This window comes from Buteo buteo, chromosome 3, assembly GCF_964188355.1.
Source record: "Buteo buteo chromosome 3, bButBut1.hap1.1, whole genome shotgun sequence".
NCBI lineage: Eukaryota > Metazoa > Chordata > Aves > Accipitriformes > Accipitridae > Buteo > Buteo buteo.
The window spans coordinates 56349732-56373106 of NC_134173.1; the positions used below are offsets into that span (position 1 = coordinate 56349732).

The 23375-nt window shown below is 42.4% G+C and overlaps 1 protein-coding gene and 1 long non-coding RNA gene across 3 annotated transcripts; both read left to right on the top strand.

The window, feature by feature from the left end:
• Positions 1-405: 405 nt before the first annotated feature.
• Positions 406-22670, top strand: BAALC (BAALC binder of MAP3K1 and KLF4). The gene is made up of 4 exons (XM_075024376.1): positions 406-515; positions 556-605; positions 18839-19008; positions 22167-22670. The coding sequence occupies exons 1-4, from the start codon at positions 406-408 to the stop codon at positions 22269-22271; spliced, it is 435 nt and encodes a 144-aa protein (XP_074880477.1). The 3' UTR covers positions 22272-22670.
• LOC142029520 (uncharacterized) lies at positions 910-6407 on the top strand. 2 transcript variants are annotated; one of them, XR_012649948.1, is made up of 4 exons: positions 910-974; positions 2049-2109; positions 5105-5225; positions 5741-6407. It is a non-coding gene; the product is annotated as an uncharacterized LOC142029520 (long non-coding RNA). The 2 variants fall into 2 exon arrangements; XR_012649947.1 differs by lacking the exon at positions 910-974 and having other exon boundaries at positions 1027-2109.
• Positions 22671-23375: the final 705 nt, after the last annotated feature.

The following is a 23375-nucleotide window of genomic DNA, read 5'->3' on the forward strand; positions in this document are numbered from 1 at the left end:
CTGCGGGGGGAGCCGGCGCCGCGGCGGGGGCAGCGCTGCCCCTCTCCTGGGGGGGGGGGGTGGGCTCCGCCGCCGGCTCCCGGGGGCCGGGGGTGGGGAGAGGCCGGGGCCGGGCCGGGAGGCGGCGGGCCGGGAGGGAGGAGAAAAGCGGGAGGGGAGGGGAGGGAAGGGGGGAACGCGAGGAGAAGGGGAGGGGACAGCCGGGAGGGAGGGAGGCGGGGGGGGGGGGCAGAGGGGATAATAAAGCCGGGCAGGAGGGGGAGACGGGCGAGCGGTGCCGGGGAGAGCGAGGACGGGGCGGAGGTGGTGAGCGGGGGCGGAGGGGGGAGCCGTGCCCGGCGGCGCGATGCTGCCCGGCGGGCGGCGGCGGCAGTGAGCGGGCGGGCGGGCGGGCGGGGGTCCGCCATGGGCTGCGGGGGCAGCAGGGCCGACGCTATCGAGCCCCGCTACTACGAGAGCTGGACGCGGGAGACCGAGTCCACCTGGCTGACCAACACGGACTCCGAGAGCCCGCCGCAGGAGGGCGGCAGCGCCGAGGCCGGCGGGCGGGAGCAGGGCGGCCCGCGCCCCGGTGAGTGGGGGCCCCGCCGCGGGTGGGCACGGCGGCACGGCGGGGAGGGGGCGAGGCTGGAACAGCCGTGCCTGTGTTTGTAGATACATAGCGAGTGTGTATAGGTGTGCCTATCCACCTATCTGTCCGCTCTGCCTGTTTCTCGGAGAATGTCTTTTTCTACCCCCCTCCCCCCCAAAAAAAACCCAAAACCAGAATGTAGACGCCAAAGTCTGCGGTTAAAACCCCCGTGGGCTCGCCCCGGCAGCACGGTGCGCCGAGAGCATCCGCCGCTGCCGGCCGGCCCCGCAGCTCCCGGGCAGCGCGCCGAGACCGGCCGTCCGCGCCCCGGGCTTGTCTCGGGAGAGCTTGTTCGGGACCGAGAGACCCTCCCGCGACCGCGCTTGGCTGTGGGAGAGAGCGGGTAAGTGCCGCCGGCGGTGTAGTCACGTCACCAGCAGGGAAGAGGACTTGGTCTTTGAGGCTCTTGCTGGGCAATGAGTGGCTTTTTCTGCAGAAGAAGTCGTTTAGGAAATAGGTTTCAAATAAGGAAGAGGTGGTGGTATGCCAGCCTTCTTCCACGCTGCCTCCGGTTAGGATGATACACAGAAAAGAAAACTGATCGGATGGTGGGCTGCACAGGAGCTGACCTACAAGTTTGAATTTCCCAGTTCAGTTCTTGTCAGCGTGGTACGTTCTCAGTTGTGCGCCTCAGGTATTTCAGTAGGGACAGAGATGGGAAAGGGAATGAGGAGCTCTGATCTGACGTGCGGTTTAAAATGTTCTCGGAATTATTATGTATTGCAGCGGTGCTTAGAAATCTCAATCTAGGTCCAGAAATTCATAGTGCTCGGTGTTGTACAAACACAACATGAAAATGGTCGCTGTCCCAGAAAGATTATAATTTGCATATAATGAAGTAAATGCCTACAGGCAGCTTCAGAGGAAAAGAAGTAGCTTTGCAGACTTTTATAGCGAGCTACAAAGCACCAGGAAGAAATCATGAAAGTGTAGGAGTGAAAATCTAGAAAGGTGAGCATCACAGGCCAACTGGAATAGGGAGATGATGACTGTGCTGACCGAAACATGACAGGGAGGGAGCGGTGATGAAGGGTCTATGTTGTACTCCTGAAGGCTAAAGAAAGACTTTGTAGTAATCACATGTGAAATTATGAGAATTTGAAGGTGAGTTGGTATACGAAATGCTGTATTAAAGAAGATTATGTAAGGAATTTAAAGAGATTCAAGGCGATACTGGCCGCTAAGCTTGAATGACAGCTGACAGTCTTGTCTCCAGCGATGAAGGCTAAACACGGTGAGTGTTACCTCTGTACCCAGGCTTAGCATTATCTTAGCCATGTTTACTTTGAGTTGGTGCCTAAACATCATAAACAGAAGCCATATAGTCCAAGATCTGATATTGAATAGGAGATGATAAAGAGGTAGATCAGTTAGTATTCTTCCTAGAAACATGCGATAATTCAATTTGTGTTTACAGATGAGAATACCAGAGATAAGGAGAAGAGGACAACGCTCAAGTCCAATAGAGACTGATTAGGGTAAGAGAAATTCTTTACAAGAAAGCCTTGCAGAAGAGATTAGAGGAGGGGAATGAGGAGAGGACAGACTAGTACAAGGAACAAAGGAAGGACTGGCAGGACTTCAGGAAGGGCGAGATTCGCCCTTCAACACAGCCGTGGTGGCAGCAGCTTAAGGAACCTGAGGAACACACACTGGTCCTGATTAGTGCCTTGAAAGTCATGAAGTACTTCATTGAGAGCTGTTGTAGGGTAAGGCTTGAGGTAGGAAAGGAAAGGAATAAGGAGAGGTACTCCAGGGGCTAGAAACAGCACGTTCAGTGAATTTACAGATGAAAGGGAGAGGAAGCAGCAACTGGAGGGGCAAATGAGGTCAAGTATGGGTTTAAGACGTGAAGAGGAAAACATGCCTTTACTGTGAGAATTGAAAACTACCTGAGAGTGAGAGACAAACGGGAAGAGTAAGGGAAGGGATAACAGCAGGATGGGGGAGATGAGGAGATGGGATGTGACACTGGCGTAAGTGCAGGTAGGAAATTTCTGTAACTGGGATGTAGAAAGGGAGGAGGCAGCCAGGGAAGGGGGGACCAGCCAAAGGCAGCTGGGGAGAAGAGGACGAAGTTGTTCTTTGTCATTTTTCGCTTGGAATAAATTGGTGAAATTCTGTGAAGAGAGAGAATTGGAGGCAGGATGAAGGCAAGATTTCAGGAAAAAGCCAAAAGCATTAAAAGGAAAGAGGGGTAAATCACTCAGGGATGAAAGAATGTATGGTATACAGGATCAGCAAGCATATCAGTGAAGAAAGGGTTAGTAACTACTGTGTATTGACCTTAGTAATCTCATCCCACCCCAAATTTGATTATATCCTTCTCTTTCTGTCAGCCAGCATATTTAGCTTTCTGTGTCTGCTCTCATTGGAACTATATGTATTTGTGTAGCCAAATGTTTGTATCTTTATTAAAGCGTTTTGAAAGCTAAAATATTACTAAATTAAAAAGGAAGTCATGAGGTTTTTTAATTTTCCCTTCGCTTTTCCTTTCTTCCTATTTCAGCTGACCCTTCCTTACAATATTTGTTCACTTCCCTACTTGATTTTTTACATCCATTTTAATAATGAATATTGCAGTCTCCCTATTTTTTACAGGAAGACATACAGGACAATATCCGTTGTTACACTATAGCTAAAATAAGACAGACAACTTTTCCTAGGTTCATGACAAGTCACTGAGAGCCACAAATATAGGTGGTAGCAACTTGTTGCAAGCACACTGCTGAGGCTTTGACAATGATGAACAGGGTAAATAATTGATACGGGTGAAGAAGGGTAGAAAAGTAATAAATAACTTCATGAAGAATTGCAGGTGGTGAAATTGAAAGACAACTTCTAGAAGATAAGCGTACGTACTGTTCATAGGGCGAGTGGCTTCCACAAGGGAGGAAAAACCGCAAGACTCACAGAGAGCCCATACAATAGAGCAGTTTCTCTTAAGAACATCCATTGCTATGTGAGCGAAGAACTTTTCACAGGATTCAGCTACTGCGTAGGCTATAGCTGGGGAAAATAATAGACTACATTTCTGCTTAGTAACCGTTCCTTGATCCTTGCAACCCTTTGCACAAATTGCCTTCTCTTTAGAGGGTCTGATTCAGCTAAGTGGAAGCGTTAGCACAAGTAATGACTTTCTGGGGAAGTAAGAATCTGCAGGAGCAGGCAAGTCCCCAGGGCAGTCACCATGGGTTACAAGCGAACTGCAGGGAAAAGGCTGAACTAACAGAAACTGCACAAAACCTGTCAAGTATTTTGGAACACGTTTGCATAGCCTGCTGTGTTACATTGGGATACCTTGCCGATATATATGTATATATGTGTAGGCTAGTAACTTAAGATGCATAATTTCCTGCCAGAAACCACTACTGTAAAAGTGCTTTATAAACCCATTCAATATTGACTATAACAAAATTTGTGTTTGTTTGTTTTAAAGCAGGCTTTAAGCCATCTGATTTCTATTTCTTTCCATTTTTCAGTGACTAAGTTAGCTGCTGTATTCAATTATTTTTTCTTTATTATACTTGAAAGTGCCTCAGAGTGGATAAAGCAGCATGTTGCCTTGTGGTCAGAGACCTTACAAATACGGTTTACTTCATGGACTGCAAATGCCCTAGGACAGGATCTCTCCTTACTGTTTTCCAACAGTGACCAGCACACTAGGACCCCAGTCTTGGCTGGAGATTGTTACTGAAATGCAAATAAAAATAATTAATTTTTAAATGATGTAGCAACCAAATGAAAAAGAATTCTCTTGTATCAGAACTGAAAAGCGGCATATTGATTGCTTCAGGGCTCACTTGTTCAGTCCCTCAACTAATAAAACATTTGTTTGTTTTTTATCATTACCTGACTCACAGTACCAGCTAAGCCTTTAAAAACAGACAAGTGTTTTTTATTCTTTGTACCTTGCACTATTTCTATAGTAAAGACGTTTTTCCTGAAGCATATTAAAGAAAAAAAATTATCCATGTTTCACACAGACTCATCTGATGCACTTGGGAGAAAAACTTCCTCATGGTATCAGCAAACGTACCTGCAGTCAGTGGTCTGCCGGGAATGAAATCTGCGATTTAGGATCAGTTCATCCCCTAGTGAAGACATTTGCAAAATAGCTACGAAATGGGAGTAGAATCGAGTCCTTTTTAAAATAAATAGTGAAAATCAGAGGCATACAGGAGAAGTTTTATCACACTCTAGCAATCTGGCTGGCTAACAGTTTGTCTTGCATAGTTGCCTGTAATATAGTTGCGCATTTATGAATAATTCTTGCTCTTTTCTCTGGGGTTAAATGGCTGGCTTATGCTGCTGCTCTACTATTTTCTGATCGCTGACAGCTGTGGGAAGTTTTATAGACCAGGTTCATCTTTGCAGCTAGGCTCTAGTCAAGACTCAGCATGCAGAATACGGGGTTTCAGAGGTAACCTTTCACAGAGAAGTTTTTGAAAATCAATTTTCCATCCTTTACAGTAGGAGGACTGGAAGCAGCCGCAGCCGACAAGCAGGGCTGTGCGAGCACCAGTTGCCATAACAACAGGGACTGGTGCTGGCTGGGACCACAGCTGCAGTCATCTGCTCTTTCATTTACCAGGTATACATAAAGTCAAAAGCTTAACAAAAATGAATAAGCAAGCATCAGGTTGTAAATTAAGAACTTGGTGCAGCAGATGGTTTCTCGTAAATCGGACTGCAGAGAAGTGTTTAATAAAAAATCTATTTTAGGTTAAGAGCCAAAGAGGGATCACTTTGGCTAGTGCATAATAAGGGTGTATCAGGATCTCTTTGTGCTCTTATGCCCATTTACTACTGTTCTTTTATTAACGGGTTGGTTAAAAATCTGCTATGTTTAAGAAACAATTATAGCAGTGATTCTGACGTGGTATTTTCAGGAGATAACCTCATTATTGTTCAGAATTACAGTAAAAGTGAATAAATACAGCCTCTTCCTGGACTGTAGACATATTACAGTAATTCCCTATTCCGCCTTAGTCCAGACCTTGGATATAATAATGTATTGGGTTTGCATGGCAAGATTTTGGTAGCGGGGGGGGGTTACAGGGGTGATTTCTGTGAGAAGCTGCCAGCAGCTTCCCCCGTGTCCGACAGAGCCAATGCCAGCCGGCTCCAAGATGGACCCACCCCTGGCCAAGGTCGAGTCCATCAGCGACAGTGGTAGCGCCTCTGGGATAACATATTTAAGAAGGGAAAAAAAAAAGTTGCTGCGACACAGAAACTGCAGCTGGAGAGAGGAGTGAGAACATGTGAGAGAAACAACCCTGCAGACCCCCAGGTCAGTGAAGAAGGAGGGGGAGGAGGTGCTCCAGGCACCGGAGCAGAGATTCCCCTGCAGCCCCTGGTGAAGACCATGGTGAGGCAGGCTGTCCCCCTGCAGCCCAGGGAGGTCCACGGTGGAGCAGATCTCCACCGGCAGCCCGGGGAGGACCCCACGCTGGAGCAGGCGGGTGCCCAAAGGATGCTGTGACCCCGTGGGAAGCCCGCGCTGGAGCAGGCTCCTGGCAGGACCTGGAGAGAGGAGCCCACGCTGGAGCAGGTTTTCTGGCAGGACTTGTGACCCCGCAGGGGACCCATGCTGGAGCAGTCTGTGCCTGAAGGACTGCAGCCCGTGGAAGGGACCCACGCTGGAGCAGTTCGTGAAGAACTGCAGCCTGTGGGAAGGACTCGTGTTGGAGAAGTTCATGGAGGACTGTCTCCTGTGGGTGGGACCCCACACTGGAGCAGGGGAAGAGTGTGATGAGTCCTGCCCCTGAGGAAGAAGGAGCAGCAGAGACAGTTTATGTTGAATTGACCCCAACGCCCATTCCCTGTCCCCCTGCACCGCTGCGGGGGAGGAGGTAGAGAAATTGGGAGTGAAGTTGAGCCCGGGAAGAAGGGAGGGGTGGGGGAAGGTGTTTTTTTAAGATTCGATTTTATTTCTCATTATCCTACTCTGATTTTGATTGACAATAAATTCAATTAATTTTCCCCAAGTCAAGTCTGTTTTGCCCATGACATTAATTGGTGGGTGATCTCTCCCTGTCCTTATCTTGACTCTTGAGCCTTTCATTATGTTTTCTCTCCCCTGTCCAGCTGAGGAGGGGAGTGATAGAGCGGCTTTGGTGGGCACCTGGCATCCAGCCAGGGTCAACCCACCACAAATGATATGGTATTTGCTGAAGAATCCCATTTTAATATTGTTTCTGGATTTTAATTATATGATCTCTGCCATTTCAGTTGTCACTAGCCTCTGTATGGAGGGCAGTACTGAGGAAACCTTTCTAATCCACCCAAAAAGAGAAGAAAAGAAAAAATAGCAAGTGGGAAGTTTCATACAGTAGGGAAAAAAAGCTTTTGCATCTAGTTTTTACCATCTAGCTTTCGGAAAGCAGCCTTCTTATGTGTATCCTCTACTTTGTACACCTACTTCTTCTGTGTTAACATTTACATGGCTGGGTAACAGGCTTCTTAAATGCGGAAAGTGCCTCTGTAGAGTGGGTTTGTGTAGGTGCTTCCATCTGCACAAGAAGAAGATTGGGTTGAAAGCCCTCTGAAAATCACTTTCTTAAAAGCATGATTTGGTAAGGCCGTTCTTCAAAGGGTTTCTTTACAAGTGGCACCTAGTTTTATGTCATACCTCACTACACCTCTGGAAGACCACATAAATAGCAAACCCTGCTGTCAGTACTGGAAGTACAAACTCAGTACCAAACGTGGAGGTAAACCAAAGCAATGGTAAAGCCCAGAGCCCCTGCTGCTGCAGAGGAGTTGACCATTCCCATATGCTTTAGGGACTCAGTCAACCTTTTCACAGCAAGTCTGCAGGAGAAGGGTGGGAATTGTTGCGGGATGGAAGGGAAATAACAGCAATGCACCACCCAGCTGTATGCCTCCCTCACAAACGGAAAAATAGTCATTTTTGCCAGTAAAAAATCACTTTTCTGCAAGGGTTTGAGAAGGACACCTGAGTGATGGGTTTTGTCAATGACAGGTCCTGCCTGCAGGATGCTTGGAAGGAAATTGCTCTGCAAAATTCCTCTTCTTTTTTTTTTCCCCCCTCTATATCCTGATTCAGGACATTTAAAAATTCTTTTTTCTTTTCCTTAGGAATGAATTTATACTTTCTGGCCAGTTCTAATCCTGTATTTTCCAGTTTAGGAATGTATAGTTCAAAACTAACACTTAAAAATGGAATTAGCTTTAAATGAAGATTCCTGCCAATCTCGAAGTAGAGGTGTAATGTATTTCATACAGGATACTCAGTTCAGAGTGCAGTTTACCTTATTGCCCATGGATTAAAATTTTCAAAATTTCCACATTGAGCACATACTGCAGTAATCCAGCATTTAAGTGACAGAAATCTGTCTTTTCTATACCTGTAGTCAGGGATAGAAATTTTTTTTTTACAGAAATAGAACTGATACTGCTAGTCCGTTTTCTTTCCTCAGGTATTCCTGCAGTTTAAAAATGAAATAAATTGATTACAGTTAAAAAAATCTAAGATTTAGAGTTGTGTTTTATCTTAAATCAAAATACAGTAATAGTTAAGACTCAGAAACTGAATGATTGAAGCCATGAGTTTATTGTAAGGCTCTTGTTTGACTTACATAAAGCAGCACTCTTTTCTAGGTTATGCGTACAGTATTTTGAAAGCTGTGCGATTGCGTGTGTTTCTCAGCGGTGACCTTGCATGAAAAACATGGCTTGGTCCTTTACTGTACGCAAATAAATAACACGTTCCTATCCCAATTTTATTATGTGATGAGTACATGCATAATTACTTCCTTAGATTGTCGCACTGCCTTTTCTGTTTAGGAAAAACACAGGTTAAAAGTAAAACAAATGGGTAGGTGGCAGAGTGATGTTTTACCGATTACCATGGGCAGCTGTAGGCTGTGAGGTAGGATTTTCCATTTTAAGGTTTTCCTGAACCCACCATTGTTTCTGCATTGCTGTTTGCTTGACTGAGCCTTAAATTTTAAGCAGCTGATGAAAAAGAAGTAACGTGGAGCTTCTCATTCCTCCTGGAAGACCATGGATTCAGGCTAGCCTGTCCAGGTGGACGCTCGCTACTGAAGAGCAAAATAATCAGCCAATCCTCTAGTGATACAAAAGAAGTGATGCACAGTACAATTGCTCACCACCCGCTGACCGATGCCCAGCCTATCCCTGAGCCGTGGTGCCCCCAGCCAACTCCCCCCAGTTTATATACTGGGCGTGATGTCATATGGTATGGAATGCCCCTTTGGCCAGTTTGGGTCAGCTGCCCTGGCTGTGTTCCCTCCCAACTTCTTGTGCCCCTCCAGCCTCCACTGGCAGGGCAGTATGAAAAGCTGAAAAGGCCTTGACTTAGTATAAACACTGCTTAGCAACAACTAAAACATCAGTGTGTTATCAACATTATTGTCATCCTAAAGCCAAAACACAGCACTATACCAGCTACAAAGAAGAAAATTAACTTTATTCCAGCCGAAACCAGGAGAACACTAAATGTGAGTGATTACTTTTTCACATGCATACAGATATCTTAAGGCAAAGCATTTTATGATCACAGTCATACCGTGAACCAGTTAAGTCATCAGTATCCTTTCATATATTCATACCCTGTAAGGCTGGAAATGTCACCTGGTCATACAGCCCACTGGTCTTCCCTGAATTAATTCCTGTATGGAGCATATGTTTGGGACATTCAGACTTAATTTAGAGCTTTCCAGTGGCTGACATTTTGCTTAAGCCTTTGTAAATTAGGCCAGTACCTAATAAGTCATTGTCAAAATACATGTCTAATCTCTTACCTGGAACCTTTAGCTTCAATTTCCAGCTGCTGAACCATGGTAAGCAAAACTGAAGAGTCATTTCAGCTCAAGTTTCATGTATGTTTAGATGCTTTTCATAAGGATTTCTGTTTAGTCTGCCTAAACATTTTGCTGCTCCTCATTATGATTAATTGCAATGATATTATCTACTCATCTTAAAATTCCATGCGTGATTAGCTAGGTAATGAGAATGATAATACTACTTTCCATTTCTGTGTTGGAAATTAGTCTAAAACATAATGAGTGATGTTTCATTACCACATCCTGAAGGAGAAGGAAAGACCATGTGAATGTCTACAAATCTAAGCCACTGTTCAGAACTTGTCTTCAAACAGGGTGGGTATAGTTGTGGGAAGGATGATTGAAAGAGGGCCAGCAGTCTGCTGCTTGTTTTCCACTTTGCACAGTGCTTTCCTGCAATGGGAACTTCTTTCTTTGTATTTTAAGGAAAGGGTATAAGACAGAAACTGAGCCAAAAGCAAGCACCTTTGGAAAACAGGCTGACTTGACTTAGTTTGGACAGCCGTGATGTTAGGTATTGTGCATGGAGCGTATAATTTTTAAGGTGAATTTTCCACATAGCCTGTGTCTTTGCATGTGGAGAAGCAGATGCCTGCGCTGCTTATCCTTCTAAAATGCAGCATTATGGAAAGCACTTCAGAGGTTTTCTATTTCTCTGTTAGTTTTTCACTTTGGAGGAATGAGTGATCTGTTTCTGGCACATCATGTGGCAGTGGTAAGTTGCTTAATCCATTCTGTCTCGTGATTTTCCCAGGAATAAATGTACTCAGCCTTCAGTGTCTTCCAAAATGTTGCCAATTCTTATTCCACAATATAGTGAAAATTCAGTTCTTCTTTCCTGTTCCAGTTATTAAAATTTGTATCTTCATCCATCAAGCTCTGTTGTCTTTCTGCCATTAAGTCCTCCCCTAGCCCCCTGATTACAATTCTTTCAGGTTTACCTTTCCTATCTTCCCTTCATGGTCAGACCAATTCCTCCTTATTCTGCTTCTGGAGTCTATTTTCCATGTAGTATCCTTTGTCTTGAGCTTATAAATGATCACACATTGTTAAAGAGTGTTGCAGTGTGCTTTTTCTATTTGGAATAAATATAAATTTTATATTCTCCTTTCATTTCATAGATGTGGTTGCAACAGTGTTAAGTTTGTTTACAGGATAGGTATACCATGATTCTGTATCATATTTTGAAATCAAAATATACCAATATGCAAAGATTTAGCATCTGCCTGTACCTGGGAAATTAGGCCGTGTAAGGGATATTAAGGTTTGCAGCTTTAATGCTGCCTTTTTTTGTATTCTACTTGTCTGCTAGAATCCTTGAATACTGTCTAGCAGAAATCTTCATACTATAGTGATAAATCTCATCAGACTTGCAGAGCTATTTATCGTATGCTTATTTATGCATGTGCATGTTAAATTCCAGTTTTAAAAACTTTTAGAAATTCCTTTTATCTAACAAAGAGGAGCCTCTTGCCTCATTTCAAAACAGCAATGGTAAAAGAAGTTTTGAAATACAGAAATCTATAGGACTCTTCTTTGTTTTATGCTCAGAAATGAAGTGGAAGGAAATAGGAAAATAAGCAAACCTGCCAGCCAAAACTGTCGCAAGGCGTAGTGCTTTGTGTCCCAGTTTTGCCAGGACTCCAGTGTGCATATAGTCATTTAAAAGCATTACATATATTCATTGTGAGCCAGTTCTTTTAGTACTGGACATTTAAAACCATAATCTTAGAGAAGAACGTAATTCCACAGGGCTCATGAACGTGACAAAACCACGGCCAGATGAGGATCTCGTAGTCTGATTTGTCTTCTGCTGTTGGCTATTATCTGAGCCCCACCATTTTGCGTAAATAGAGAATTTCCTCTTGCTTATCAGCTACTTCCCTAGCGCTGAAAGTAAAGTAGGTACCTTCCAAACGAAGAGGCTGTTTGTGCTCCAGGGCAAGCTGAGTTGGAGTCAGCATCCCCTGGAAGTAGGGGGGAACCACGGGGCTCCCTCCCGCTTCCCCGCGCCTGCTGCGTGCCAGGGCACGGCTCAGCCCTGCCTGGCTGGGGTCAGCTCGGGGGGTCCCCGCCGTGCCTGGAGGGCTTCGTGGAAGGAGGACAGGTCTCCTTCCCCTGCCTTTTCCCCAGCCTGTGGGGGAACCGTTTCGACGGCACCTCTGAGGAGAGACTCCACAGAATTCCGATGGCCTGTGCAGAACGTGGAGAAGATGCAAATCCATGGTTTTGTTTTGCTTCACTGTCTAAAATTCGTATCGTATTAGAGTTCAGATAAATCATACTGGGTTCTCTGAACATCTAGGCAGCACATTTATGGCGTTACTGCATTTGCCAATTCTATAAATACAAAACTTTTTTTCTGATGACGTTTTCTTGCTGCAGCAGGTCCTCCCCCTGCAGATCTTCTGGATCCTTCGTCCTGGCTTACAAACCCACTCTCTGCTATGTGTGAAAGTTTCCAAATTCTTTCTTGTTAGGGAAAAAAGCTATTGCAGATTTCCTGAGCATCTGGCCTTATCCCTGAGGCTACTGCTTTGGAGGAAATGACTTAAACCTGACTTCTCTCACAACCTCCACTCCATTCATTTTTGCTAGGATCTGTGCTATGTGTTATTTCTGCAGCAGAAGTACATACTGGCACTCAGGCCTGCAGTCACATAGCTTTCCCAAACATGAATAGCTTCAAATCAGGAAAACAGGTATAGGAGACAGGAGTTTCAGTGCTCTCTATACTTACTATCACTCTGTAGCATTAAAAGCAAGAAACTCAGTGATGGTAACAAATACATATTTCCACTGGAAGCAACTGCATGTTGTGATCAACACTGTTCGTTCATCTTTACTGTGACTTTTCTCAGAGTCCATTTTTACAGTGCAGCATCTTATTATGCAGGCATTTTCTAAAACAGCATCTTATGCATTATTCATGAGATAACAGCCATGATAAATAAAAAAGGGTGTTGCTGAACCAGAAAATTGAACCTTGCTGGTTTGTTTGTAGTCAATTCCAAAGATAAAAATTTAGCATACTAATCAACAGCTACCCACTTTAAACAAATATGTGCTTGTTATTCAGTAGCAGAGCATGTGACAGCACAGGGTCCACAGTACTGGGTCAGATCTATAGCATATTTGAGTCGGAATTCATGTCCAATTTCGGCCACTACCTGCTGCTTTAAAATCAGGTAGGAGAATATTCTGGCAAGCACACGTGGAATAATTTTCTCCACAAAGGTCTGATCCTTTTGGCTGAGATTAATTTCGCCTCCATACCTCAAGGCTTCATAGCCCTTCCAAATTTCTTGACAGCATTAGCTATTGCAGCACTGCTACTTTTTGTTAGTCACAGAAATTTTCAGTTCATCTTGGATCTTACTAAGATATTGCTCTTTGGTGAGGTCTATGCAAAGAGATCCAGGCAGACCTACTTTTATGCTATCTGTGGTTTGCAAAGTTTCCTGTAGTCCTGCTAACTAAGGGCTACCCCTAAATGTTGCTATATGGTTCCTTCTCCCATTCCTGATCATTAGCAAATATATATTAGCTTTCTAATACATAGATAAGGTCTAGCAAAAAGCCTTGAGGAAGTCATACCTTTATCTTTTGTCCTGCACAAAACTGACTCCCCTAGTTCTCTTTTTTCCCTCTGTGCCAGCTGTCAATCCATGACACTATTTTGCTTTTTAGTCCAGTTTTCCTTTCACAATCTGAATTAAGTATGCCATTTCCCCCACTCTTCACACCATCTTTATTTCCATACTAAAATCTGGTTAGAAAGAGTTAAATATTAAGAGTAAAAATTTCCTCTCCTCTTTATGAGATACTCTCGTAAAGGATCATTTGAATTCTTAAGTGTAACCAGGCTGTATGAAGAACTACAGCAGCATCTATGCATTGATTATCCTTGGTTTTGTTATCGCTAGTGTTGTCATTATAATAGAAGAAATCAGAAATACAGGTCTAATGTCTAAAATTGCCATTCCATGTTTTAAATTTTCTTTGACTTCTCTGTGATTAACATCCTATTTACTGAAACAATCTTTTAAAAGCTTTCTTAGACTGCTCCCTCCCCATTTAAATGTTGGGGTTTTTTTAAAGTTATAAACTATGATTTAAGCATGCTTTATTTTGAATGGACATAAGCTTGCAAATCTGTGAGTGACTTTTCAACTACAATTTTAAGTATCTATCTCCTAAATTACAAAATACTTGAAGGATGCTGCTGTCTGGGAATTTCTGAAAACTCATTCAAAATTCAAAAATTATTAGGTTTGTAGACAAAACCCCACATGCTAGCACATACTAAGAGGTCTCATAGAACATGGTGGGAGATGGGACTTCGTGACTCTTGCTCTTAGAGAAGTGAGGTACAGCCTGCCAGGAAGATAAGTGAGGCAGAGAGGGAGATGTTGAGAGAGAGAACTTAGGGCATAAGTATGTTAGAGCCAGTAGAGAAAAAAGGGCATCACAGACCGAGTACTGTGAATGCATTGGTGAATTTCCGTCAGATTTCCACCTGGCATTTAGGAACTGAAAGATGCCTTTGAACAGTACAAACAGTTTACTGCCTACAATTCTGTTCTGAAGAAAACTTCTGTTCATTAGAAAATGGTACCTGGGATTAATACATGACTTAATAGTCTGAAACACAAAGAATCATGATGATGATAACTGTGGTTAATTGATAAAGACAATTTTAGAGAATTAAGGTAACAGAAGCATTGATGTGTTCAGAGTCTTCCTTCTAAAAACTCATTTTGATGTTTGCTTGGACACACTGAATTTTTCATTACATTTACAGCAGAGAGAGTAGGAGGTTATGCCAGAAAGACCGGAAAAACTTGGTGTCTTACTGGCAGTCTGAATATTCAACATTAGGGTAGACTATTAATTATGAGTAGCAGCAGTTCTTGGAGAGTTAATTTTATTTATACTGTTAATATAAGCTACATAAAAATACCAGTGCCTTTGTTTTTGTGTAGTGACAATTGTCATGTTCTATTCTCTTTGTCCTCTTCTGGGATTTTATACTACCTTTAATATGCCTGTTGTTCTCCACATAGGATACATCTTTCAGACAGATTTGTCCTGTCTTGCTGGTCTTCATACTTACATTGAGAGGCCTCTGATTTTAGGTAGCTTTCTGTTCATTACATAGTAATATAATTGTAAAACTGTTCTTAAATGCCCTTCTTTTAAATTGTGGAACAGCTAAAACATACCCAGATATCCTAAGGACCGATTTTTAGTTTTGATTGATAAAATTCAGTAACTGGAATTGATTTTTGTCCATGTCCAAATTTTTCTAAACTTTCATATTTTGTGAAGTTTGAACAAAAGGCAGTACTTTAATGCCAGCATTTTAATGGGGAAAAGAAAAAAAAAAACACACAACAAAAACCTTGGGCAAATTTGGTTTTTCAAAAACCATTCAAATTGTGCATGTGAAAATACACACATTTTTTGATTATTGATCTGCCGTCTCTGATTATTTGAACTGCCATCATTTGGTGTAAATCATCAGACTTTTTCGTGAAAGAGGTTTTAGGAAAAAAGCTCCTTTGTACTAGTCAGTCATATCACATCTTACTCTGGGTCTGCAACTCTGTAACACTGTTTTCGCTGTAACACAACCGGAATCTTTGGTGAATCCCGGCTAAATGGACAAAACAAATGTATGTCCCCTGACGTCGGAGTGGTTGGAAGCAATGTGAATATGCCTCCAAAGGATTTAGATAGCTCAGCGAGGCAACTCAGTGAGAAGGACGAGTGTAGCTGGATGAGTGGGGTTTGGTTTGGTTTCGTTTTATTGGATAGCACACCAACCTAAGCTGCTTTCTGCTGCTTGTTTCGATTCTTGTGCTACCTCCCAAGTTGTGCCAGTCTGACTGCTTGCGTCATTGGGTGATGAATAAAGTCTAGGGATAGATTTCAGTTTAAAATAACCCTTTTTTTCCCTCATGCTGCTGAAAAAAGCATTCATCAAACTGCAGCCTAGAGGATTTCTATTGGCCTGGTAAGAAAGGCAAGAGTTAGCTCACCCGTGCAGCCTAGCAAGCCAGTGTAAAGGGAGATGACAGTAAGCATTGCCATGGGGGGGCAAATTCTTTTAAGCACATTTCATGCTGGAAAGATAGACTTGGTTTTGTGAGCAATGGGGCTGCTGCTTGGGTATTCTACCTGCGTCCATTGAGAGAGAACTCATGTATGTTCTTTATAAATAAACCCGATTACATGCAATGAAATACCTGCCTCTTGTCATCCATTTCTCCCCATAATGGGACCAGCCTGGCAGTCCCCCAAACCCTGACGAACCATTCCTGAGGAAAGGGTCACCATCACATTGGTGGGGCTTTGATAATCACCCAGAAACTCAGGTTTTGGGAATGGAGCCATAAGCATATTCTAGGCTTGCCAGTTCATTTGAAAATAAAATACGTGTATTTGACAGAGCATTGTGATGGGATCTGTTGTTTTCCCTGGCCTGAGGAGACCCACAGACTTTTGGCAGGGGTTGTCCTGGCGGAGAACATGAGAATGAAAACAACATTACTGAACCCGTTTGTTTAAATTTCTACTGAAGCTCTACAGTGAAAGACCTACGAGGATATTTACCAAACCCATACTGTGAGGATGATATAAATATCTCGACAGTTAGCTTGGTTTAAACGGCACTGAGGCAAGACCCTGGGTATTGCCATCCTGCTAGCTTGCAAATTCCAGATTGTACAGAAGAAGAAAGTTTAACTCTTCCATTTTTGTGTACTGTGGCAAACCCTAAATAGCAATGCAAAAATATTTGCTATTTTAAAAGCAACCATGTGTTCCTAATCTTTTTTAATGTCATTTCTGTTTTGCAATCAGCATTTTGTGTAATATATCTAGTCTATAAAATAGGTGTCCTTTATGACTTGCCAACAAATCTCATGCTTTTACTTCCACTGCTCATACATTCTCACTGTAGTTTCTGCTCAGTGCTCATACATAAAGGGCAAGTCACCGAAGTCTTTAAACTGTTGCCTACTCTATAAATCATCTATTTGCCAATGAAACAGAACTCTAAAATAGATTCTTAACTTCAGAATAGCAAACATATTTCAGAATAAAATAAAGGTTTTTGCACTGCTTTTTGCACTAGTACTGGTGACAACTAGGTCACCCATATAAAAGCATAGTAGAGTGATAGTGGAAGGCTCAGATACTGATACCTGGTTCATTTCTGACAACTATTGCAAAAAAAAGTCTCAACCCTGCAATGCAGGATGCAACAAGGATGCTCACGCTGCAAACTAACAGAGGACAAACAATGAACCAGGTATACCATTTTCAGGACTGACATTTTCCATCAGCCTCCAGAAATGGATTGATGTAAGAAAAATTGTTCTGCGTGAGACCAAAAGATGCAACACAATCTGATAAATGAACAATTGTGCTTAATAACAAAGTGGCTTTTCAGCTGACAGCTGTTTCACCAGACAATTTAGTTAGAGGCCAGATGGCCAAAGGGACACCTGGTGGAAAGTAATTTAGTAGGATGACTCCACAGAAGGAAAAACTCATAATTCGTATATGTTTGAAACATCCAAGATTCAATTAATGGAATTAGTATGTAATGCCTAGAGCATTTTGCCTGTTCAAAGCTGTGCTCAAGCTTGTTCTCACAGCTCCAGCGCAAGGTGAAGCAGTAGACTACGGCGTGACTGCTGGCTTAGAGCTTTGACTCACACGTGGCTAATTGCCTCTCCATCTCCCTTCATGACAACTGACTTTGTCTATGATATCAGTCTATGCCATTTACTGTTCTGTACCAAGTCAATGTAATGCCTCTCAGCTGGCACTGTGGAGTGGTAGGAAGAGATAAGACCTAAAAACACAAGTAGGTGTGGACTTTTGGGAGATGCAGGAGAGATGAGGTTTACTCTTGTCTTATGGGAAGTTGCCTATAGATTTAGATGGGAGAACATTAGTTTTTATATCTAGCAGAAAAGGCAGCTTCCAAAGACTGAAGTTTTGGTGTTGTTTTTTTTTTAAATGAACTATAATATAATATTTTCAAGTTTCAACTCAAAATCTTTTCTATCAAAAAGTAAATGACTTAGCATTATTAGTTACCACCACTGCAAGTTAAACTGTCTTTGGAAAACTCTAACACCATCTTCTGACTGCTCAGGGAAATACAGTGACTAGTTTCTATTTAGACTTCTTAAATCTTACACAGCTTTAGATATTTTCAGTATCAAGACTTTGAATATTTGGTTGAAGCTTTATTGATTTCAGTCATTGCCTTTGCTAGCTGCTACTGATGTTGCTTTCTACTGATAAGGCAGCTTTTCTTACAGATTTCTGGGAGAGAATTCAGGGCTTTGTTTCCTTTTTAATACACTTAATACTGTGCTTGAATTCCCACCTGATTCATGGCAGAAGGTTTTGATGACATAATGCACACTTCAAGTAGCAATGAGTTGTCATCGGTTTTCCTCATACTTATTTTTCACTTAGTATCTGTGACTCCTTGCTTCTTCTTTCAGTTTTGACACCTGCATCGCCAGTTAGTAAATCTGCTTTTTTTTTTCTATTTGAACATAAAGCTTGTTATAAATGAGCTTTGCCAAAAATAAAATTGAGAGCTACAGTCATGCATCCCGCTTGCTCTTTGTATTTGGATTTCAGACCCAGTGTTGCAACCAGATATTTAGTTCTCTGCACTCACCATAAATGACAACTGGTTATTGTTAATGCAATAAGATGAGAAAATTCTTTTAGGCTAGCCAATATCATATTGTACAACACATGCCTTATCCACACAGCTAGAGCAGAAAGCAAATTAATAATTTATTTGATTACTGATAGTCAAACCAGTATGAAATATATTTTTCCTGAATTTCTTTCCTCAACTTCTGATGAAAAAAAATGCTCAAGGCCATGAACAGAGCAATCAGTCTATCCATCTTGGTCTCATCTGTCATGCTCACATCTAACCCCTTCATTTCCCAGAACTGAAACAGATTTAAGGAGAGCCTCTCTAGGTCCTTAGTTAAACCCTCAGTCATGCAAGCAGCTGTGAGTGTGGAGAAGCCAATGGAGATGTGCAGGTGACCAAAAGGCTACTGATATGCTGCACTCATTAACAGCTTCTCCATGTTTTCTGAGCCAGTGTTTCACAGGGCAGTGGACTATAGGAGAAAAGCCAAATAATGGAAAGCGTGAAGATAAAGGTGACAAAAAGGAGGTAGACTGCTCTCACTGTAGTACCGTACCGCACCTTCCATGACTTGCGCTATCACAAAAATGTGGTGAAGTAGAGGGAAGCCAGAACCAGTTATAAACTGCTCCTCAGTATTAATCGCACAGTGTCATGTGTCCCTGCTAGGTCTTCTGGAGGATGGGAAATCAGCTCAGACAGGTGTAACTACGGCATCAGCCACAGCTGGAACGCTGAACCCTGAGAAGAGGAGCAACTGTGGTCCTCAGTGTGCAAACCCTATGGTCCCGGGCACGGGAGCTCCGACGCAGAGGCAGAACGGCTGCAGGACAGCAGAGGTAAGAGTATAATTGGGCTCCCTGACACTCAGCACTAGCTTCAACCAGGCCGAACTTACTTTAGTGACAATCTTCCACGCTGCAGTCAAACTGTATTTAATGCCTGGGGATAAGAGAAAATGGCTGCACCGCAGCCATGGCATGATTGAGCCTAGCACCTCTGACAACGCCTCATGCCTGAACGGCCACAAAATTGATGTTTTATTTGGCGATCAGAGTAACATACGCACTTGTTACAGCAACCCCTCCCCCCCGCCACTTGCCTTTTTCCAGCTCAGTCCAGCTGTGGCATGTATTGTGCAAACTGTTTAGATTAATTATCTGAAAGGGAATGGATTTTTCCTTAATTGCTGTTTCGCTTAAATTACATGCGCTGCACGAACCCTGGTTCATTCAAGGCTGGATGTGAAGCCTGAAAAAGTCAATGGGAGTCTTTGCAATAAATTCAGCAGGCTTTGGATCAGATCTTCCCCCCATTCTCCCCCTCGCTTATATGTTGTATACGCTGTAGAAGGATCATCCTGTGTAACAGTAACGTATGAACACGCAAGGCTTTGGGGCTAGACCAAAGCACAAACTTCTCCTGTGGTAGCTGCCTACCTGCCTGTCTCACATATTTCCACCTGTTGTCCTGTTTCTGTAGCAGCTGCTGAGCTGCTGCAGATTAAAGTAATCTAAAACCTATGGTTGGTTTACTGCTTCCTCGATTTCTTAGATGGGAAGACCTCTCAGCACAGCATGTGGTGGAACTGCTACACCCATCCCATAAGAAGCTGTTCCCTCTTGGGAATCATATCCTTGAGAGAGGGAAATTTAAACCCAGGGGGACTGAGCAAATAAAAAAGGGAATTTGGGTTCAATTCACCTTGCATTTGCTAACAAACACCACATTGGTACATGTGTGTTTATTTTATGCCTTTGCTATATTACCTTCTGTGCTGCTATAGTACAGAAACATTCCCCGGTGACATGGATCCTGCTGTATCTTTCCACAAGATACTGCAGCTCCAGATGTATAGGGCCACATTTTACGGCAGCGTGACGTCTAGAGCCATGGGTTTGCTGTAAATGGAAAACATAAATGCCTGTCGTAGGCCCTAGCCCACAGAGAAAAATGAATTGGTCAGGTTGGATATGGTTGAACAGAACTAACATAATTATTAATCCAATTTGAAAAAGACTTGGCCACACTTAAGAATTATAATGTATGTTGGAGAAAATTGTTTGTCTAACTTTTGTAAGCGACTGAAAAATTACTTCTGTATTAGACTTACTAGGAAGTATGGGCAAATTCCCACAACATGTTAATAATGTGAGTGTTGACTGTAATGGGACTACTCAGTGAAGTGTGGGTTCCTGAACTGGGGCCCTATGGCTTTGAATGTACCCTCCTGCGTTTTTCTAGCTAAGATAAATTCAGTAATATGTATCTGTACTGTTGCAAGCCAGTGCAAACAAAATTTCTGATTATAAGTAGGGCATTTACGTTATTCTACACATCTAATGCAGGTGTCTAAGAAAGGAAGGTAAGTTGTCCAGACTTCTTATAGTCAAAAAAGAAATGTATTTTCCTACAGCAAAAGTGTAGTATCTAAGTTAGGCTCCAGCTCTGGTTTGCCATTCTGAATTTCTGTTTCTCCACTGCCTGTTTAGGGAAGTGTAAGATGAGCAGGTTTCCAGTTTGGACACCTAAAGTATAGGTGCCTAGAGATGAGAATGTGACTATCCCCCCAACTCAAAATGTGCCCATTTTATTCATCTGAATATTCACATTGACTACATTTTTTCTTTTAGCTCTACATGCTGTAGAATAGAACGCGATGCAGCACACGGTGCTCTCAGGAGACTTGGGTTCTGCCACCGGTCTGTAGGGTAGTAGGGGGTAAATTGCTTTACCTCACTGTTTCTCATTTTCTCAGGCATCAAGCTCTAAAACTTCCTACTGCCTTACCCCTACCATCGGTTATGTGACAGGGTACAGTTTGTGGTGTTGAAAGGGAAAGGATTTGACACGGGCTGCATCTGGGAAATTTTAGTATCCTTTCATGAGGGTAACGTTAATACAACTTGGAAGTAAAAGATGCTGATGACGAAAGGACTCCTAATACCAGTGAAGGCAACAGAATGGTTAGGCACCCCAAAAGCAAAGGTGGCATCCAGATTATGTCACTGACTGACAATTACCTGGCTGGATTTTCAGGATATGTGTGGTCTTTGGAGAGTCCTTGTGTGAACAGGAGCATGGGGGGAGTGGATAGCAAAGGAGCAGGTGTATTCAGGCTGCAGAAATGTGAAGTAATACACAGCGGCAAATAAACACCAGGGTTTGCTCTCAGGTAAATTTGTACCTTCCACTGATGTCAGTGGAAGTTTACCAGGCATTACTCCACCTGGCATTGTTGCCATATAAACTATGCTTAATTTACCTGGCATTCTTGACACTTACTTACAAATTGTCTCATGAAACATTGGAAATGCAATAATGAAACCCACCTAACTCAGCTGCTCTCTGTCTCTTTCGGCCTGATTCTCAGTGTCCTTTGCTAGACCTATCCAGTTTACTGCGCAGTATAGTGCGTTGCTTATGGCAACAAGCAGACAGACTAGGAGATGGAGAAGAATAAATTTAAATTAGGGATGCACTTGCATGCCTCAGACAGACTGACTTTTTTGAATATTTGGAAATAATCTGATGAAGCTCTGAAGGGTATCTTTTGTACTTGGGTCTTATATGCAGGCAGAACTAAGTTATTCTGAAACTATATTTTCACTTAAGAAATATAAAATAAAGTGGAGAAAATTCTGTCTCAGACTAGTCACACTCAACTCCCAGTGACATCAAAAGGAACCTCTAATTTCCACTTCTGGACTGAAACCAGATTTATTTGCTCTGCTTTTAGAATACACATGTGCAGAGATGATAATTACAGCTAAGAGGGTTGATCCAAAGTCTACTGACATCCACAGCCCTAATAGCAGTTATAAAAGCTTGCATCCATGCTGAATGAGAACATTGCTTCATATCACAGTACTGTGTGAAGAATGCTGGAGGCATTCTGTTTATTAAGTAGAACTGTTTTCATAAATTAGGAGGTAATCATCAATGACTCTTTGTGCTGTCAGTGTGGAACTCACTGTACTGTTTAAAACTTTCACAGAGTAAACGGGACGCACAGAAAATGTCCACAAAAGAAGTCACCATTAATGTTACAAAAAACATCAGACAAAGTGACAGAAGGAAAACAAAGAATTGCGTCAATTAACGAAGGAAAGCGCAGGTGAGGATGGACCTAAAAATGCTTCGCTGTGCTTTAAATGTCCTCAGTCGCTGAAGAGATGAAGATCTCCAGATGTTCCATGTTGAATACAGCAGGCAGCTGCTGCTGAGTGCCTTCAGAAACATGTCTTGTAGAAACCAGCTGCAGACACTGTAGGATGTTTAGATGTCATTTGTCTAAAGCAGTGGCACTGCGCAGACATATGCCAAAATTAGTGCCATTTTTGGTTTTTACTAAGTCCTATATTATCTCCTTGTGTATGTCCTATTCTGCATTGCTATTAGGATGAGGCCGGATGATGAGGGGTACATTTCTTCTCGATTTAAACCAGGAAATGAACAAATTAATCTGCATTTTCAGTCATAAGGGGTTTTGAGTGTGTACATTCAAACCCACGGAATTCATTTAAAGTGCTCACTTTCATAAAACTTGAACCCAGAGATCTCAGAAAGAGACACATAGGTGGCTTCCATTAAATATCTTTGAAACTATATTTGACAGTTTTATATAGTTCAGTCATATAGTAACCTTTTTACATATTAGCCTTTTAATTACTTAGTTTTAATTTATTTTCTGTATTGACAGAATTTGAGTCTTAAAAACAGTAACTCTCATATTGATCAGCCTTACTTGAAGTTCCTAGTCTTAATTGGCAGGTAGGGTTCTGGCTATTTGGTTATTTTATATGTGCCCCTTTAATTATGTTGAGGCCCAGACTGAGCTGGAAAAAAATGATCACTAACATTACATGAAAATAACCATGATTCTTAAAACAGTATTCCAATGACAGCTCCAAAAATGAACTTTATTTGATCAGATATAGTTGATTTGCTGTGCAGGGCTTATTTAATTTAATTGTAAACATCCTGTATCATAGTACTCCATGTTTATCATAAATTTACAGCTAAAAGGAATATAAGTGTTCGGCGTAGTAAAGACCAGGAATTAATTCAACATATTGCTTCTTAATATGGAAGTATTAATATATATTCTCTGTGAGTTTGTCCGTTTATGAAGATAAAAGAGGTAAATTTATTTGCCTCCCCCATCAGACATATATGAGTATCCTTAGAGGGCCATTTAAAATAA

What these genes read in the sequence shown, in the direction of transcription:
- BAALC (XM_075024376.1), top strand. Translation starts at nt 406, where the DNA reads ATGGGCTGCGGGGGCAGCAGGGCCGACGCTATCGAGCCCCGCTACTAC. An exon ending in ACGGACTCCGAGAGCCCGCC is followed by an intron (nt 516 to 555) that starts GCAGGAGGGCGG and finishes GGGCGGGAGCAG; the next exon opens with GGCGGCCCGCGCCCCGGTGA. An exon ending in CGCCGCGGGTGGGCACGGCG is followed by an intron (nt 606 to 18,838) that starts GCACGGCGGGGA and finishes TGTCCCTGCTAG; the next exon opens with GTCTTCTGGAGGATGGGAAA.